Source organism: Eupeodes corollae, chromosome 1 (assembly GCF_945859685.1).
Source record: "Eupeodes corollae chromosome 1, idEupCoro1.1, whole genome shotgun sequence".
Classification (NCBI taxonomy): Eukaryota; Metazoa; Arthropoda; class Insecta; order Diptera; family Syrphidae; genus Eupeodes; species Eupeodes corollae.
The window spans coordinates 154,477,840-154,498,854 of NC_079147.1; the positions used below are offsets into that span (position 1 = coordinate 154,477,840).

The 21,015-nt window shown below is 40.6% G+C and overlaps 1 protein-coding gene across 1 annotated transcript in view; it reads right to left on the minus strand.

Moving 5' to 3' along the window:
• Nucleotides 1–395: 395 nt before the first annotated feature.
• LOC129954153 (uncharacterized) overlaps nt 396–21,015 on the minus strand; it is a 28,866-nt gene continuing 8,246 nt past the window's right edge. The window contains exons 3-10 of the mRNA XM_056067871.1: nt 17,949–20,112; nt 16,737–17,892; nt 4,672–4,812; nt 2,428–4,599; nt 2,129–2,360; nt 1,860–2,062; nt 1,550–1,754; nt 396–1,492 (exon numbers count right to left, since the gene is read on the minus strand). Coding sequence (XP_055923846.1) covers nt 1,305–1,492; nt 1,550–1,754; nt 1,860–2,062; nt 2,129–2,360; nt 2,428–4,599; nt 4,672–4,812; nt 16,737–17,892; nt 17,949–20,112 — 6,461 coding nt within the window. The 3' untranslated portion in view covers nt 396–1,304. The remainder of the gene's footprint in view (nt 1,493–1,549; nt 1,755–1,859; nt 2,063–2,128; nt 2,361–2,427; nt 4,600–4,671; nt 4,813–16,736; nt 17,893–17,948; nt 20,113–21,015) is intronic.

The window sequence follows — 21,015 nt, forward strand, 5'->3', positions numbered from 1 at the left end:
TCGCCTCCTGGACTATTTCTGGATCTGCTGACATGCCCTTACGATCGATAATATGTCCAAGGAATTTTATTTTTGACTGCTCGAACTGACATTTGTCTCTGTCTAGTTTCAGACCGTTTTCAAAGTAGTCTTTAAGCATAATAATAAAAGACTGGATTACCTATTTTGTACAAAAGAAAAAATAAATTTAAAAAAACTATACAACTTTTGAGTCACGATTTAATCTAAAAAGAACAGGCACTCCTATTTTTTTGAACACAACTGTAATTCCTATATGTCGCAAGTAAAAAATCCTCATCCGCATTCGCTTCCGCGGATGTCAAAATTTGTACATCCGCAACAACCCTGCTCTGAAGATGAAAAGAATATATAAACAAAGGCAGCTTCAAGTTGTTTTTACACATATTTTTAACTTTATTTTGCAATTTTTACTTTCCGACAAATCGAAAACAATATATTTCTTTTATAATTAGTCTTTTTTGAAACAAAAATACCCGAACCATCGTTTTTTTTTTGAGAGAGAAATAATAATAACATTTACATAATATATTATTTATAACATTGATAAACTCAAATAACAGATGTTCTTGTCTTTATTTTTAAATTTCAATCATCATTTTTAATTCTATGTACTTTGAAATTTGTTGTTCGAATTTGAGTATTTTCGTTTTATTTCTGTCGAAAACTTTAAATACAAATCTTTTTATTTATAATTAATTTTTATGCTAGCGGTTTTTACGTGTTACAACTTATATATTAGTCAATAGTATGAGTTTTTAATTTTAATCTTTTTACAAGTGGTAATAATAATAATTTCTTATCAATATATGAAATAATAGTTCAATTAAAATATTTTTATTTTTGCAAATACATGAAAACAAAATCAATTCAATTTTAGTATCTTCTTTGTTTTTGTGATTTTTAATATATTTAATTTGTTAGTGCTATTATTTATTTAAAAAATATTTAATATTTTATACCAAGCCTATGGCTTGGATTGGTTATTCCTTGTTTTTTTTTATTTGTTTGCTGTTTAAACTACTTTACTTACATCTAATTAAGTGCTAATTAAAGAGAAAATAGAAAGTAATATACAGTTATCTCTGGAAAATCAACACGTCTGCACGAAAATGGGCAGGTGGAAAGATAAAGATAGTAATGGGTGTGTATTATAAATGAGATTTTATGAGTTCACTACTTTGAAAAGGTTTAAAACAAATAACGAGAAGAACACAAAACGTGTATTTATGAAAATGAGGGAAAAATGAAAAGAATTAAAGTTAATCTTTAATTCAAGTTATGCTTTAATGGTATTCACTTTCCATTCCCGGTGGTGGAGGCTCGGACCATCTCGGTCTTTTTTCTGGTGGTGGCTCTATTCCAGGCGAATTAAGATGCGATGAAGTATTACTACTTTCTATGTCAATATTATCCGGAACCATACTAAGAAGCTCAGCTTCACTTAGTTGTGCAAGGCGACTGGGTTTTACATCTATGAGTTAATAGTTGCAATAAAATTATATTCGTTTTTGGCATGTAAAGCTTTTACCTGGAGGCGGCGGCGCTGGCACGTACTCCTCGTCATGATTAAGACCGATGTTGTGATGCGATAGTGATCCGATCATTGGAGGAGGAGGAACCATCGAAGGTGGATGTCCAGAAGTAGATGGCATGGAGGGAGGTTCTGGTTTACTTTGAATGCTCGCCAATATCTGTTGTAAATTTGACGGTATAGAGATGTTTGCCAATGAGGACTAAAAATTTGGAAACGAATTTAAAAATTGCAATATTTTTTTAATTAAGTTCAAAAAGAAAGAAAGGAGGAGATAAAGAATTTTTAAATAAAATAAATATCGTACCGTTTGATCGTGGCTAAGCAATCCTGCAATCTCCATCTTTTGGGCTTCAATTTGACGATTGATTTCATCCATTTTACGCTTAAGATCATCATCTCTCACAGGCATTGCAGAGCTCGGTACTTCATCATCAGAACTACCGCCTCCAGGCGAATAAGGTTCATCTGCATCGTCTTTTTTAGTTGTAACAGATGATGTTGATTGATCTATTATTTATCAAATGAAATATATGTAACAAAATTGATATGAGTCCATTTTAGAAGAACACATACTCTGTGAATTCTTTTTTGATGTAATGGGTGCTTTAATGATAGCATCGATGTCGATGTCCTCATCGTCCATAGATTTCAGTGGCAATCGAATACCCCGGCTACTTCCAGTTGAACGATTAGCGTCGGTATTCTTAGATTTCGGACTACCTGGAGGTGTAAAAGTAGCAGTGCCATCTGCATCCAATACAGATGTAACATTTCGGTTTGATATCACAGTTGATTCTTTTTTACGCTAATATTAATAAACAAAATTACATTTAAATTGATCTTCAAAAGATAGAAAATGTTTAATAACTTACCCTCATAGAAGCATTAGAGTGCCGTTTACCCATTATCCGTATAACTATGCCCAAAAGCATATCAGGCCTCATAACATCATCGTAAAACTCAAAGTTCTCACTCGGTTGAAGAACAGAAGGCATCTGTTGTCCAACGCCTAATGGCATTATGTAGAAATCTTTTATGTTGGACGAAGTGGTTTTGATGACACCCAAACGCTTCCGCTTATCTAAATACTTATACAAAATTGTATAAGCATTAGTCTCAGACTCACCAGAAGGCACCAAACGTATAATAACAACTTCCTTATTCGGACTACGTTTGATCTTGCCAATGTAATCCCATACAGTGTCTGGACTGATTCGACCTACAATATCCAGTTCATCGGGTAGATCCTTGCTTAGGAGATATGTATTTCCACTGACTGTTTGTAGGCTAACTTGGAATGATGCCACATCGATCATATTAATAGAGCCAGTCCACATCGATGCCTCTATATCGGATGAATACTTGTAGTAGAGATCTTCAGGAGGTGTCGATATCGAGACCGTGCTGGATGGCTCCTGATCGCTGTCCGGTGCTGAGGGACTTTGCGGCTTCAGCTTTAATGTCGCTTCAGGCGTAGAATCAGCAGGAACTGCTGGTGCAGTTGTTGTTTGAGCTGGCGTTAAAGATGCCGGAGATGGCATTGGTTTTTCTTTCTGAAGATTTGCCGCCTGTTCAACAGTTTTGGTTGATTCAAGAATTTGGTCGATAAGATTAAATGTCTCAATCGATGGCGGAGCATTTTTCACATTTTTCTTTGTTGTAAGTTTGGCAGGAGCTGCAGCCTTAGCCGATAATGCCTGCGGCTGTGGTACTGTTTGTTTTATCGGTCCAGCCACAGCTTTGGCAGTTTTGACCGTGGATTCAAGTTCTTCTTTTCTTGCTACTGCACGTTCCTCTTTTTCTCGACGTTCGTCTTTACGCGAACTACTCTTGTGATGACGCTCTCGACTGCGACTGCGACTTCGCTTTCGATTTTTCTCTTTGTGACGATCTTTGCTCTTGTGACGTTTCTCCCTGTCCCTCTCCCTTTCCTTGTTTATCACTTTCTTTTTATCTGAACTCGTAGTGGCTACTGAACTAATGGGGTTCCCTGAACTAACAGGAGTCACTGAACTGATGGGTGTTACTAAATTGGAAGTTCCTTCTAGTGCGCTGTAATCTAACTCATATGAGCTATCTTTGCGAGGAGTCAAAGCAGAAGCATCAACCTCAGTTGTACTACTAACGGTTGAGTTGTTCAACACTGCAACAACATCTTCAACAGGTATACTGATGTCCAAATCCATTCGATCGGCGTGTTTGCCTTCAATAACTTCCTCGCCTTTGTGCGTCTTTAAGACATACGTTTTCGTACAGGAAAGCATATCTAATTCTGACTTTTTAATCATTTCCAGCTGATGCTTGGCTTCGTTCTCACGCCACTGGGCCAATTCCTGACTAGCCAATTCTTCGGGTGACATTCGTACCAATTGTCGTGGTTCAATCAATTTACCACAAATCTTCAAAAGAAGAGTTTCATTCTTACGATCTTTGATGTTAAACATCAACGATCGATACTTGGCCTTATACTTAGCACCAACGTCTTTATTGAAGAGCCGATACATTTCTAATTCAGTGGCCTTGACAAATTCATCGACTTGTTCGACGGAAAGCTTCTTTTCGTCACTCAATTCCTTTATCCGAATTAAGAGTTGTTCCTTGAGTGTACGACGAACATTCACTCGTACTGGTTCACTGGTTTCTCGAACTGGCGTTTGTGAAGTTGTTGCTTCTTTATCAGCAGACAATTGTTTTTTGAGAACTTTTTGCGACGAAGGAGTTTGCGCCGCCGACGGCGATACTGAAGATTTATCTTTCTCTTTTTCTGATTTGTCGATTTTTATATGAAGTTGTTGTGATTGCTTGACTAAGTGTTTTGGTGTTGTAGATCGTGGTGCGCTTGGACTACTCGATGGTTTTGTGTTTGATTTGTTAAGATCTTGTTGTTGTTTCGTAGTCTTTGGAAATACTGGCTGTGGTGAAGATATTGCTGGAGGTGTTAACGTAATGACAGATGTAACTATAGGGCCATCTGCTTTGAGCGGAATAAAGGTGTTAATGTTTGTTGGTGATTGAACAATAGGGCGGGCTTTCTGCTTGGATTTCTAAGGAAAACAAATGTAAGCACAAAATAAAATTAAAAAAAAAAAAACTTATAATATATCTAAAATATTAACCTCAATTTCCAGAGCTTGCACACTTCCTGGTTGTACTACTTCGAAGGTTGGATTATCTTGGAGCCACTTTTTTAGATTTAGTGTTGTAGGCGCATTACTTCCGGTCAATAGTTTTCCAGTGCGACGTTCAAGAACACAAACCTAAAAAACATTGAAATACATAAAAATATTCAAAATAAAACTATGTGCTGTTAAATAAGGCTCAAAGATGTAAGTAGACGTTGTCCGGAATTTTTCTTTTAAAGTTTATTTACTAAGAAGGTAGTCCCAGAAGGCTATTGTTATGTGATAGAATACTTTCATTTGAAAGGCTTAAGTGCAACCAATTTCAAAGCGAAGCTAGATTCTACTCTGGGGGAGTCTGCTCTTGGGTGGCAAATGAGATCGTACGAGATGCCAAGACGAACATTGCAGTGATCGACCAAATGAGTTGACCATGCCAGAAATAGTAAACAAATCTACAAAATGGTATTAAGTGACTACTGAAAGTCTACTGAAAGTCCCCGAGCATGCAACATTTGGACATGAGAAAGCTGTGCACAATATGAGTGCCGCGATTACTTACAATGGAACAAAAACAACGTCGTGAGGATAGTTCAATAAAGCAGTTTTTGCGTCGATTCATAACGATGGATGAAACATGGGTCCAGCAATTCACACCTGCGACGAAGAAACAGTCAAAACAAGGGACTGAAAGGGACGAATCGACTCCAAAGAAGGCGAAGACAGTTCAAACTGCATGCAAGTTCATGGTGTCAGTTTTTTGGGATGCGGTTGGGATAATTTATATTGATTATAATCAGAAAGGAAGTAGTACCCGTGGCGTGGTGGTTAGTATATAGGGCTGTCACGCCAAAGGGCTTGGGTGTAATCCCTGCCTGTGCCACCTTAATTTAAAAAAAAACAACGGGTACTGCCTCTTGCCAGGTATTGACAAATCCTCCAAGAGTAATTCTTGTCATGAAAAGTGCTTTGTCAAATTAGCCGTTCGGATTCGGCATAAAACTGTAGTCTCCTCCATCCCTGACAACTTCACTCTCACACAGGAATGGTTGAGAGTTATAAGTCACTAGGCCCTAGTTCTCATTGAACTGTTGCGCCACCTAATTTATTTTTAATCAGAAAGGAAATACAATAAACGGAGAGTATTATGCGAACTTATTGCTAAGTGACCAAATCAAGAAAAAGTCAACCGCATTTGGCGAAAAAGAAAGTTTTGTTTACTCAAGACAATGAACAATACATCCGTTATCGCGATGGCCAAAATCAATGAGTTAAAGTTAGAATTTCTTCCTCGGATTATTTTTGTTTCCAAACTTGGAGTCTGCGGTTGAGGTTATTTTGTGCGAGCACTAAAGTGGTTATGAGTACTCTTACAATGATTAAACACAGTGCGAGCAATTAGGAAAGAAGGATAGGGTAAGAAAGGAGAAACCGATGCACATAAGTTTTGAATGTCTGCACATTGTAATGAGTGGGAAATATAGACCCTGGTAAATCATTCCACATTCGTGTAGTGCGGCTTAAGAAAGAATCTCTGTATTTAACAGAACGTCCGAAATTGGGCTCAGGAGTAAACTGATGGGCATTCCTAGCAGTACGGGTATTACGGTTGAATTGTTTAAGGGGAGGAATGCAACTGGCTATTTCGCTAAAGCATTGTTTATAAAAATAGCGATAAAACAATAACAGATATGAGACCTTGCGGCGGTGTTCAAGAGAAGCAAATTTCTCGGTAAGAGAACGATCTCCAATCATTTTAGAGCTCTTTTTTCAATTCTATCCAGAAGACTCAAGTACGCTATTAGAGCACCAGCCCAAATATGAGAGTTATACACAATTTTTGGACGAATAAAAGCTTTGTAAATTATAGCCAGATCAGAAGGGGAGAAAACCTAAACATTTAGCAGCATTTTTGGCGATTTCAAATATGTGATAATAAGTGGTGTGTGATGCACTTGCTTAGGACTGATAGTTGTTCAGTCTCCTCGATGCAAGTTGTTGCCGCCAAATCGTAAATGTACATTTGAACCATATATTATATAACATAGTTTAGTCTTGATTTTGATACCAACCGCGACAGTCGTCCCATTTAGTATAATAAAGCTCTTAATACAAATAATTATTGTTACTCTCTTCATTTCTTTCTAACTTACAGTCCACTTGTACTTCGCTCAAACATTTGGTCCAAATTTTGAATAAAATAACGAGCCATCTACCGCCGGTTCCAGTTCATAACTACAATTGGCCACATATCAGTGGACTTGCACTAGCAGATCCATGCTTCAACATACCTGCAGCCATCGATTTATTAATTGGAATTGATGAGGTAAGCCAATTTCTATGCACCGGATTGATCAAAGGCCCAGTAGGCACACCAATTGCTCAGAACTCCACACTTGGGTGGGTATTAATGGGTAAAGTGTCGGACTCAACTACAATGCCAGCTCCAGTGCCAACACATACCACTTCTTCTCTGTGCCTATTCACCAATGCTGCTTTAACAAAAGCAGTGTCTAGACTTTGGGAAATAGAGTCGTTGCCTGAAGTAAAACACCTTACCATCGAGGAGAGATTGTGTGAGCAGTTCTATGAGGAAACACATTATAGTCAGACGGATGGCCGTTTCGTCGTCCAGCTTCCTTTTAAGCGTGACTGTCCTCTAGGAAGCTCCCGCAATTCAGCCGTTCGCGCATTACTTCGCATGGAAAAACAATTTGCCAAGAACAAAGACATCTACATAAATTTTAAAAAATTTATACACGAGTTTTTGGAATTGGGCCACATGGAAGAAGCTGACCAGGAACCACCAGCTGAAAGTCATTACTACTTGCCACACCGAGCGGTCGTCAAAGAAACAAGCACCACTACCAAACTTAGGGTGGTGTTTAATGCATCTTGTCGCACCAGTTCGGAATTTTCGCTCAACGACACACAGATGATAGATCCACAACTACAGCTAGACCTATTTTCAACTCTTCTTCGACTTCGTACACATCGCTTTGCCATGAGTGCTGATGTGGAAAAGATGTACCGCCATGGAAAGTGGCCTTGGGGGATGGTAACGCTTTTGCAACAGTAGACAGCATTGAGTTTTCGAAGCATTAAATTCTACAATGCTGTCAAGATCACAATTTAATGAATTGGTAGTCCACATCCGAAGAACAAGGATGAGAATCTAGAAACGAATATGAAAAGTTGAGGGTACTGTCGTCAGCGAAACAATTTAGTGGGTTAGAAGTTTCAGACAAAAGATCATTTATAACAATAAGGAAGAGCGTCGGAGACAAAACGAAGCCCTGGGGCACACCAGCGTTTATTTTATGAATATCAGATTTGAACCCGTCCAATACTACTTGAATTGAACGGTCCGAAAGGTAATTTCTAACCCAACAAAGAAGAGATTCATCGATACCAAAAGCACGCATTTTCGATAAGAGAGCTTGATGCCAAACTCTATCAAATGCCTTTTAAATATAAAGTGCAATAATCTTACTTTCTCCAAAGCGATGTAAAGATTTGTTTCACTGTTCGGTGAGATAAACCATGAGATCACCAGTGGACCTATTGCAACGAAAGCCATACTGCAGGTCTTTAAGAAGCTTCCGTTCTTCAAGATATTTCTTAAGCTGAAAATTGATCAGCGTTTCCATGACCTTGGAAAGAAGGGACGTAAGTGCAATTGGACGATCGTTTTAAGGGGGAGGATGATTCGCCTTTTTTAGGGACAGGCTGGACAAATTCAGTTTTCCATCCATTCGGAAAGAGACCTGTAGAATAGGACAGATGGAAAAGCTTACGCAGTGGTTTTGCCAGTGTTGAAGAACACCTCTTCAAAACAATAGCTGGAATACCAGCGGATTTGTGAATGTCAAGATCTCTTAGTACTTAGCAACTGTAGGAGGGCGAAAGAAGATTTGTACCATAGAAACGTTTACGCTTTCAAGTACAGGAGGAGTCAAGTCACTCATTGGTATCATCGAATTAACAGCAAACTGTGCTGCAAGCAAATTGGCTTTATCAATCGAGCTTACAAAAGGAGTGTCATTGGAAACGAGCGTAGGAACTGACGATGACATAGTGCGCTCTTCAAAGAGGCCCTCGAAAGAAAAATTTGTCCAATATATAAATGAAAACATTAAAAGAACATGTAAGCATTTCAAAATAAATAAGCTATAGCTTTCATTTATTTTTCATTATATTAATAACCGTAGAACATAATTTTGTGGTGCAAAATCGTATCGTCACCTCCTAGTGGTGCCCTCTGGATAGCCGAAAGGTGAACCAGGCAGTAGGAAGATTGAAGGCTGTGATTTTTACTATGGGAAGTGTTTACTCGATGGGAGGAAGCGCTTATTTGGATATGGTTTTGCTGTCAGGGGAAACTAAGGCAAAGAGTTTTAAGATTTCGGGAAGTAAGCGAAAGAGTGACGACAATCCGCATTAAGGCCGAATCCACCACCTGAGCCTTATCAGCGCGCATGCCCTGACGGAAGAGAAGGATGACAATACCAAAGAAGAATTCTATGAGCTCCTCGTCAAAACATATGAGCAATGTCCCAAAAACGATGTTAAAATTCTCCTGGGAGATTTTAACGCCAAAATTGGTAAAGAAGGCATCTTTGGTAGCCTACACGAAATTACTTCCTAGCCGAGAAAAACATGGTGTTGAGTAGCACCAGATGCCCTCGCCCAGATATCCACAAAGATACTTGGCGGTCCCCCATTATCGAACATGCAACCAAATCGATTATGTTGCTATTGACGGAAGACACTCCTCTAGCATACTTGGCGTTCGTACGTACATATCAACCAACATAGATTCCGACCACTACCTAGTTGGTGCTAAACTGTGCGTACGAATATCCATAGGAGCTCTTAGGCGAACAACAACCTCGAGGAGAAGATTCAACGTTGGAAGACTGCAGCAGGAGGATACCGCCAATGCTTTTTCCGACCGAGTATCCCTAGAGCTTACGAGAAACCCTACAACGGACGACATGTGCCCAGAGACCCACTGGCAGCTTTGCAAACAATCCATCAGGAATGCTGCATAAGAGGTGCTAGGTTTCTCACAGCCGCCACCAAGGAAGCCCTGGTTTGACTCTGAATGTGCTCAGGCAGACAAAGCCAAAACGGAGGTATACAGATTGTGGCAGCAAAGGAGGACACGATTTTCCCGCCAGCTCTACGTCGACAAGAGAAGGGATGAGAACCACTTGCTCAGAAGAAAGAAAAAAGCCCATAAGCAGCGTGAAGTCGAGGAGATTCAGGGATGTTTTAACAGAAAACAGATGCGGAGCTTTTAGAGAAGAGTCAAATAGAAAACAACGGGATTTACTAGCCTGCAAAGAAAGGGAGGGGAATATCGTAGTCGAGACCCAGTCAATGCTAAAAATCTGGTGAGATCATTTCAACCAACTGCTTAATGGTGAAGAAGTCAACGATTCCGCCAGCGAGCAGCCACGTCAAATCCATTTTGTTGACGATCTAGTGTTCCACCCACCCGACCAGAGTGAGATCAAACTAGCCATTACCTGGCTGAAGTCGAATAAAGCGCCCGGTTATGACGGTCCGCAGGCGGAGGTTTTTAAGTACGCTGGAGCAGATCTGGTAGGAGCATGCACCAGCTAATAACTAAAGTTTGATCGGAAGAAAGCATGTCTGACGAGTGGAACTTAAGCACCATCTGACCGATCCATAAAAAACGTGACCGCCTTCTCTGCGCCAACTACAGAGGCATTAGCCTTTTAAACATCGCGTACAAGATCTTGTCCAGCGTATTATGCGAGCGCCTGAAGCTATTTACTAACGAACTAATTGACCCTTACCAGTGTGGCTTCAGGCCTGGAAAATCTACCATTGACCAAATTTTCACTCTACGCCAAATCCTGGAAAAGACCCAAGAACATAACATCGAAACCGTCTTTTCATCGATTTCAAAGCAGCTTATGACAGTGTAGACAGGAACGAACTATACCGCACCATGTTGAGTTTTGGTACCCTTACCAAACTGATACGACTTAACAGGATGACGCATTTGCTCGTTGCTGCGTCAAAATTGGAAGAGACTCGAAGAGGACTTCGATAAGGCGATGCGCTGTCATGTAGCTGCTTCAATATTGTTCTTGAAAGAGTGGTGCGCAACACCAACGCCAATACAAGTGGCACCATCTTTCAAAAATCTACACAATATCTTGGATATGCAGATGACATCGACATTATTGGAAGAACCAAACGAGCAGTGACGGGTGCTTTCTCTAATGTCGAGTCTGAGGCGAAAAAATGGATCTTGACATTAACGAGGACAAAACGAGGTATTTACTGTCGTCAAATAGAGTCGATTCACACCGTAGACTTGGTCAAAATGTGACAGTTGACAGGTACAACTTCGAGGTGGTAAACGAATTTGTTTATCTGGGCACTGCTGTTAATTCTGCGAATGACATCAGCGCGGAGATCAAATGCAGAATTACCCTTGCTAATCGCTGTTTCTTTGGCGTAAGTAAGCAGTTGAGGAATAAGGTGCCATCGCGAAGTACCAAAGAGACACTGTACAAAACTTTAATCATCCCAGTCTTGCTGTATGGTGCAGAAGCATGGACCCTCTTCCAGGCGGATAAAGCATCTCAGAGGAAGGCTCTGCGTACGATCTATGGTTCGGTTTGTGTCGACAGGCAAAGTAACATCTGGCGGAGAAGATTTAATCAGGAGTTATACGAGCTGTACAGCGACTTACCACTGATCAAAGTACAACGCTTAAGATGGCTAGGGCATGTCGAGCGAATGAACATCGAAGCTTCAGCCCGTAAGATATTCAACGCCAAGCCTGAGGGAACAAGAAGCAGAGACAGGCCTCATCTCCGGTGGTGTGATCAAGTTGAGGCCGACGCACGTCAACTTGGCAGCAAGCCAAAGATTGAGTAAGCAGGCGAAAGTTATTACTTGAGGCCCAGGAGCACAATGCGCTATAGCGCCAACTAAAGTAAGAAGATAATTTACAAAAAGTTTCCCTAGACTGTTTCTCTTATTCAGGATAATAAAGTCAAGACAATCGACATTATCTGCTAAAATATCAGGTTTTCAAGATCGAACAGATCAGTTAGATTCTACCAACAAACCTGCCAAACATCTAATCAACAATTTTTCATTTCTGCTGACCGCATTTGGTCATAGGAACTTTGAGCCATCGGTTGGCAACTATGAAGCAGAACCCGTCACAAATAATGGTTCTGGCAGCTGTGACTGCAGATGGGTGCTCTCGAATTGTTTATATTGAGGCTGGCTTTAAAGTTAATGCGACACTAAACAAGTGCAGACAAACCAAGAATAGTTCAAAAGAACGTTCAGAACATTATTTCGACCATACAATTGCTTTCGAATTCAGCTGACCATTTTGGCCAATTTTGGAAAGCAAGGTCCGAACTAAAAAATACAACAAAAAATCAACACGCTTACAAAAAAAAAACATTGTCAGTGACTGTGCTAAAATACCGGCAAGTTACGTTCGGGCAGCTTTTTTAAATTGAGGGCTTCTCGAGCCGATGTAAATAGATTCTGATTTTTTGATCATTTTCACAAATTCGCTTCATTGAAATAAAAGAAAATCATTTTACAAACCAAATGTATGGACTTTTGAATAGGTTACACTTTGCGTGACGAACCCTGTAAATGACATCAACAAAGTTAAGAAAGAATTAATATTATTATTCACTACTACAAATGCCGGTAAGCGCACGCAGCGAAACAACAGGCATACAAAACGGCGCTGCACAAAAGGACCAGAGCTTGTCGCGAGCTCTACGAGCAGAAGAGGAACACCGGCTCTTAGATGGAAAAAATGAGAGCATGTGAAGGGAGATAGAACCACTCAACCTCTTCGACGCAGATCAACAATTCCGCCTACCCGACCTTGACGAAGCAAAAAGTCTTGAGCTATAGGTGCATGCATCAATGAGCGCCTCATGACCATACGCATCAAGGCTAAATTCGGCAACATTAGCATTATATGCGCACACGCCCCCACAGAAGAGAAAGACGACAACACCAAAGATATGTTCTTCGAGCTCTTAGACAAAACATATGAGCAGTGCCCTAGCTATGATATTAAAATAGTCCTGGGCGATTTTAATGCCAAGCTAGGAAGGGAAGACATCTTTGGTGGAATAATCGGGAAGAACAGCCTGCACGAAAACACTTCCGACAATGGATTCAGGCTCATAGATTTTGCTGCGAAGCGAAACGTCATGGTAGCCAGTACGCGTTTTCCACACCTCAACCTCCACAAAGGAACTCGGACTTCTCCAGATCAATCTACCGTCAACCAGATTGACCATATTGCGATCGACGCCAGACACGCTTCCAGCATTATGGATGTACGAACTTTCCGAGGAGCTAACATCGACTCGGACCACTACCTCGTTGTAGCCAAGGTAGCACTTCGGATTTCCAGACCCAAGGCAAAACAGGGAGGTGCTGGAAGAAGATACAACGTCGAACGGCTACAAGCGCCGGAGATCGCCAAATCCTTTTCCGACCTAGTTACAAGTAACCTCTCTCGAAGTTCTCTGCCGCCAACACAATGTATCGAAAACCAGTGGCAACATTGCCAAGATACAATCAGAGAAGCCGCCTCTGATGTGCTGGGTTTCAAACAGCCACTAACAAGGAACCCCTGGTTTGATGAGGAATGTCGGCAGGTAAATGCAGCCAAACAACAGGCACGCAAAGCGGCGATGCATAAAAGGACGAGAGCTGCTCGTGAGCTCTATGAGCAGAAGAGGCGAGAGGACCGCCGACTTCTCAGAAGGAAAAAGAGAGGGCATGAGAAGCGTGCGGTCGAAGATGTTAAGAGGTATAAAAGCAGGAATGAGGTTCGAAAGTTTTATGAACAAGTGAAACGAAATTCACAGGTACATAAACCTAGCACCGAAGGCTGCAAAGACGAAAGTGGAAACATCATAGTGGAACCGCAGTAAATGCTGAGGATATGGAAGGACCACTTCTGCAGACTGTATAACGGCGACGAAGAACTGAATTCCGCTGTCAGGCAGGATGATAGAATTATTTCTTCAATATAGATAGATAGATGATAGAATTATTTCTTCAATATAGACGACGAAAGCCAACAATCCCGTCTTCCCGACTTAGACGAAGTAAAGATTGCCATATCTAGTTGAAGTCTAATAAAGCCGCTGGATTGTATTGTATTGTTTGCTGATCCTGAAAAAAGGAGGCCGTCTAAACTGCACCAACTATAGAGGAATAAGTCTACTTAACATCGCCTATAAAATCTTCTCTGCCGTAATATGTGAACGTCTAGAGCCCATCGTCAACAACCTGATAGGTCCTTATCAGTGTGGTTTTAGACCAGGAAAGTCCACAGTTGATCAAATATTCACATTACGGCAGATCCTTTAAAAAACTCAAGAACACCAAATCGACACCCACCATCGTTTCATCGATTTCAAAGCCGCATATGACAGCATCTACAGGGACGAGGTGTATAGAGCCATGTCTAGTTTTGACATCCCTGCCAAACTCTTCCGTTTGTGCAGGATGACCATGGAGAATTCACGCTGCTCCATAAAGGTTGGAAACAACTTAACAGAACCTTTCGATGTCAAAAAAGGTTTTAGACAAGGTGATGCGCTGTCATGTGATTTGTTTGACATTGTGCTTGAAAGAACAGTGCAGAGCTCACATGGCAACACTATAGGCAATATCTTTCAAAAGTATGTCCAATTACTAGCATAAGCTGATGACATTGACATAATCGGAAGAACTCAGCGTGATGTCAATGGGGCTTTTGTGAGTATTGAGGCAGAGGCGGCAAAAATGGGTTTAACGGTTAATGAGGGCAAAACAAAGTACATGCCGTCGTCTAGAAAGGACATACAACACCGACGTTTTGGTCAAAACGTCACAATCGACAGACGTAACTTTGAGGTAGTCAAGGACTTCGTCTACCTAGGCTCCGCTGTAAACGCAGAAAACAACACCAGCGCTGAGATCAAACTCAAAATAACTCTTGCTTACCGCTGTTTCTTTGGACTAATAAAGCAATTGAGTGGTAAAGTCCTCTCTCGAGGGACCAAAGTGTTGCTATATAAGACCCTTATCATCCCCGTCCTGCTATACGGTGCAGAAGCATGGACCATGACAAAAGCGGATGAAAGCACCTTGGGTCGCTTCGAGAGAAAAGTTCTTCGTGTGATCTACGGTCCCGTATGCATCGAAGGGGAGTGGAGGAGAAGATGGAACGACGAACTGTACGGGCTGTACAGCGACGTAGACTTAGCCAGAAGAGTAAAAGTCCAACGACTAAGATGGCTGGGTCACGTAGAGCGCATTTAAAAACCAATGCTCCGGCCCGGAAAGTCTTCGAATCCGCACCCACAGGACAGCGCAGTAGAGGAAGACCGCGGATCAGGTGGCGCGCACAAGTGGAAGGTGACCTCACCTAACTTGGAGCGCGAAACTGGAGACATTTAGCTAGGGACCGAGCTAGATGGAGAAGTTTGTTGGGTGAGGCCCTAGTTCACACAGGACTGTAGCGCCACCTTAAGTAAGTAAGTAAGACCTTGACGAAGTGAAGATAGCTATATCTAAACTTAAGTCAAACAAAGCTGCTGGAGCTGACGGCATCGATGCTGAACTATTCAAAGCAGCAGGCGATGACTTGGTAGAGAGCATGCACCAACTCATCTGCAAAATATGGTCGGAAGAAAGCATGCCTGATGAGTGAAATCTCAGCGTAGTGTGCCCGGTACATAAGAAAGGAGACCCTCTAAACTGCGTTAACTACAGAGCCATCAGTCTCCTTAACATTGCATATAAGATCCTCTCTGCCGTATAATGTGAACATCTGAAGCCGTTCGGCAACAACCTGATAGGTCCTTATCAGTGTGGCTTCAGACCAGGAAAGTCCACTATCGACCAAATATTCACACTACGGCAGATCTTGGAAAAAACCCAGGAGCTTCAAATCGATACCCACCATCTCTTTATCGATTTTAAAGCAGCGTATGACAGCATCTATAGGGAAGAGCTCTACAAAGCAATGTCTAGTTTTGGCATCCCTGTCGGTTTGTGCAGAATGACGATGGAAAATGCACGCTACTCTATTAAGGTCGGAAAAAATCTCACCGATGCATTTGATGTACAAAAAGGTTTTAGACAAGGCGATGCACTGTAATGCGACTTCTTCAACATCGTTCTCTAAAGAAGTGTGCAAAACTCAAGCGTCAATACAAGAGGCACAATCTTCTAAAGGTCCATCCAATTACTCGGATAAGCAGATGATTTTGACATAATCGGAAGATCAAAGCGTGACGTCAGTGGAGCGTTTTTGAGCATTGCGACCGAAGCGAAGAAGATGGGTTTAGTGGTCTATGAGGGCAAGACCAAGTATAAGCTGCCATCAAAAAAGGACACTGAACGACGACGTCTTGGACAGAACGTCACCATGGACAGCTACAACTTTGAGGTAGTTAATTACTTTGTCTACCTAGGCACCGCTATTAACACAGACAACGACAACAGCGCTGAAATCAAACAAAGAATAACTCTTGAAAATCGCTGCTTCTTTGGACTTAGAAGGCAATTGAGAAGTAAAGTCCTCTCTCGAGCATCTTAAAACACTATCTATAAGACACTCATCATCCCGGTTCTCATTTATGGCGCTGAGGCCTGGACCTTGTCAAAGAAAGATGAGAGCGTCTTAGGATGTTTCGAGAGAAAAATTCTTCGGGTGATTTTTGGTCCCGTATGCATAGATGGAGAATGCAGAAGATATAAAGACGGGCTGTACAGCAACACTGACCTAGTAAGCAGAATTAAAGTCCAACGGCTTAGATGGCTGGGCCATGTAGAGCGAATGGACATCAACTCAAAGCATTTAACTTAATAACAAAGCATTATTTCTTCAAACAAATTCAAAACATCAATTTGCTTCAATAATGTTATGATGAACAATTGCCTAACAGGCTCGAAAAAAGGCCAAAGAAAAGTCATATAAGCATTAAGAAAAATTTATATAAGTGACATATAAATATAAAACTCACCCTTTCCACCTTAGGCTTTCTATCAGCCATGCTAAGCAAATCCTCAAACAATCCCTTACTCTTCTTTTTCTTCTCATCTGGACCGAGTTTGAGAGAAGCCGTTGGTGTAACTGGTTCTGGCACTTTAACAGCATTCAAAGCATTCTGTGCATGTTTCCTAATGCAATCATCGCTGCAATAAATTGAATTTGCTCGTGCCTGCTTTTTACAAACTATACAAGTTAACATTTCAGCTGGTGGTTGTTTCTGCACTGGAGATTTGTTGATCTGTTGAGAGCTACTATTATTGGATGGTAAATCTAATGGCTCTGCAGATGTTGGAGTATTTCTATTCAAATGTTGTTGTTGTACTTTAGTTAAACTAAACTGTTTTTTCTCAGCTGCAGTGGGGACTTTTGGAAATTTCAATTGTTGCTGCTGCATAGCACTAGCTTTGACCATAGCAGCGCCTCTACTGCCAGGCTTTGGTGTCGAAGGTAAAACAATAACTCGTTTAGTAGCCAAACTATTACCTTCGGGAGTAGAGGACTTTTTCAATGTAGCTTCTTGAGATTTATTTTGTACTAGTTCAGGTGTTTTCACAGCTTGAATTTTCTTCGTCGTAGGAGTTCTGGTCAGTGTGTAGAATTGTCCCGGTTGTAATTTTTTCAAATCAATTATGTGTTTATTTTCACCGGGAACTTCTTGCAGAGTAATACTATTATTTTGATTTAAATTTTGTCCTTTTTTCAAATCGAAAGTTTGTTTGTTTTCCCCAACGACAACTTCTTGCAGAGAAATGTTGCTTGTATTTAACGAAGAGCGAGGTGTTTTGGTTTGTTCATCGAACTTGGGCATTTGCTGAACTACTGTTTTTTTATTAAACGCATCCGTAATTTTGCTTTGAACTGTTGTTGAAGGTTTCTTTTCAGCATCTAGTTGGGGCATAAATTGAACGACTGTTTTTTTATTTTCAAAAAGTTCGGTTATTTTGCGTTGCTTTTTTGATTCTTGCTTCTTGACACACTTTGGACATGTCCATTCGACGCCATTTTGTTCCATTTCAAGTCCCATGGCTTTTGTGATACTAACACAAGTGCCATGGAACCAATCTTCACAAACATCGCAACAGATCATGAAGCGATTGTTGTGCGGCTGTCGACATATGCACCATAATCTGAAAAAAAAGAAGATATTACTCGAAAATCATCAAGTTTTTGAAACAAAATTTACTTGTTCGGGTCATCTTCATCCTCTTGGTTTTCTCCTTCCTCTTTGTTGACCTTTGTTGGAACCGATTTCATTGACTTGGCAACAGCTTTTTTCTTGCCCGTTGCCTTAGCTGGTTTTTCTTTTTGTGGTTGTGGAGTTTGAGTGAGCACAGGATCAATTCTTTCTGGGCCATGAGAATCTGCAAATAAGGACGTGTCCGAATTCATAGAAACATCACAACTTTCGCTCTCATTGAAGGATGTGTCCGATACTGGTTGAGCTTGTGCACGTCGCTTTGCACGGGTTGTAGGTGCCTCAATTGGTGGCAAAGTTATGACACGGCCATTGCCACGCACGATTTGAATAGGTTCGCGGCGCAAGTATGTGGCATTCGTAGATCTATTCAGAGTGGGTGTGGGAGTTGTATCACGTGATGAACTGGGCGTAGTTGTGTTGGAAATACTTGCTTCGATGATACTTTTAGGCTGCTTCACAGGAGTCGCCACCACAATTTGAGATTGTGGACGAATCGGCTGTGGCAAAATTGTTGAGGGGTTTTGTGATTGGGGCAAGGTTAGAGGCTTCATTTGTTGCTGCTTTAGATGGAGCTGTTGTTGTTTTTCAAACTCCTCTTTTTCGAGTTGTTGTTTTTCCTGCTGCTGAAGAACTTCCTTTTCAACAGCCTCCTGTAAGCTTTTGTCTTCCATCAACTCCACAACATGCTGTAACAAATCTTCAGGGATATCATCATCATTCGCTTCCAGAAGTGGTGCATTTGCAATGTCAATTGCTTCCACCGAAGACGATGTAAACGATGATGATATTTTGTTTTTTTCCAAAACAGCCTTTTCCGTGCTCTCCAACATCTTAACCAAATCGGGTATACTATTTTCCTTAATCGTTGAGTTTTCGGCAACAGTTTTAAAAGATCTATCTAGTTCATTCTTTACAATTGAATCAATCAAATCCAGTTGTTTGTCATTTTCCGCAGCTATCTCAGAAGAGCTCTGATGCGTTTGAATGGAGATCTGGGCTGGTAATTGATTCTTTGCTGCCGTCTCAATACCAAGCGGCATGAAGCCTTTGGCTGGAGAAGAAGAGAAGGGAGTATGCTGCTTGTCTGGATTTATTTCTGCAACTCTAACATTCGATTGGGTATTGTCCGATCTCGAAAGTAAAGTATTCAAATCTGTGAATCCTCCCTTAGGGCTTGCTATTACTTTATTGATCACAATTTGTTTAACAGCTTGTGGAGAAGCTGCTACTAGTGGCGGCGTAGCTGGCTGAGCATTCGATTTCATTTGATATGTTCTCACTTGTGCGGGTGACGAATTTACACTGACCTTATTTGCCGGCTTAACTATCTGCACCGACTGAATGTTAATCAGCTGTCTTGGTGGCTGTGGCACAGACTCAACTCGAGGAGTTGGTAAAACACTTGAAGGAGTTATTGTAGCATCAACGTCCTCTGGAACTTGCTTCTTGGCTATTGTTTTCACTGGATTAATAGAACTTTCCGACTTTCGGACATCTTGAGGCTGTTTATAAACTTTCATCGGAGTTAGAGGATTTTTTAATTCCTCTTCAAACGAAGTGGTGTGATCTTGGCTATGTAGACGTCGTTTATTATTGGCCGTCTTTTGCATTACCAAACTACGAGCAGCACGTTGTTTTTCCTTTTTCTTGCGCCTTGCCACAAAGTTCTTCTTTTTCTTACCATGCCGATTGTTGACATCGAAATCTGAATCACTATCTCGATCATTATCGCTCTCAGCACTTTCCTCACTTTCTGCTGTATATTCACTACCATCATCATCGAATTCTTCATCTCCTTCTTCGTCATCTCGATCTTCTTCAGCTATTTTACTTTCGTCTGCAAGTGAATCATCTTGATCGGATGCAACAGATTTGTCTTTTTCTTTATCTTTATCAGCGGTTTTACGTTGATGTTGGTCGTCAATATGTTGTTTGCGTTTGTTAAGATATTGTTTAACAGTTGTTTTAGATGTAATTGGTAATTTTCGAATATTTGTATTTGGTTGTTTGGTTTCATCTTCAGTTGTTAATTTGGGTTCATTAACTTGTGATGGAGATGTGAACGGTGTATAGCAATGGTCATTCTTAATGATGTAGCGTTGGAATTCATAGTCAACATTGCACTTAAGTGGTGTCACACCAGCGTATTCTGAAAGTAGACAGGTATTTTTAGTCTTGATAAGATTTTATTTAAGAAATGAAATTGTAATCAATTTTGTTCACAAATTCTCAATAAAAGTATATTGTTTAAATTTAAAAAAAAAATCAAAAAAGTTTGTCTTTTCGAGGTTGAAGTGAAAAGTTTCCGGTCTGACCAAGAAGAACAATGTTTTCAAATGTTGTTTGCTTTATTTCTCAACTTTCTCGTTAAGACAGATAAATTTCTCAAAACAGTATTCTAATCTAGTTTTACCAGTTTCAAACGTAGATTCGTCAAGCCCTAAGGTAAGGTTAGGTTGGGTTTAAGTGGCCTTCCGTGATACCACATGAATATTGAGGCTCTTCTCTTCAAGCTCAATGAAACCAGTTTGAGTCCCTAACTAAACATGAGAGGCTGATAGTCAGGCAACGATCTTGAACACAGGTTTTCCATGCCCAAATAGTTGTTTCAAATATTTTGCGCTTGTTTAGCTGACATCTTCCTGCGGTCTTCCAACACTATTTTATGGATGTTTTCAATAATTTCTGGAGTTCTGACCCCAATGGGCCGTCTTGATATAGGCTCGTTAGTCGCTCACACAACCCATCCTTAGTAGAATTTGAATGGCAGATAAATGGCAATTTAGTCTTTGTTTTGGATCTATATGTACTTTTATTAAGTTTGATGTAATCACCTTCAAATAGAAGTTTTTGAAAACAGTATTTAATTTGTCGATTTTCACGAAAACAACAAAAGCGTCTCGCTAAATGTGCTCTGAAACATAAGGTTAGGTTTAAGTGGCTGCGGATTAGGAATCCACACACTTCCGCCAAAAGAAAAGACCCATTGTGATGAATCTAGAGTTTTGCTTCCCACTAGTCGAAACATTTTGAGCTTTTTATAAAGCGAAGG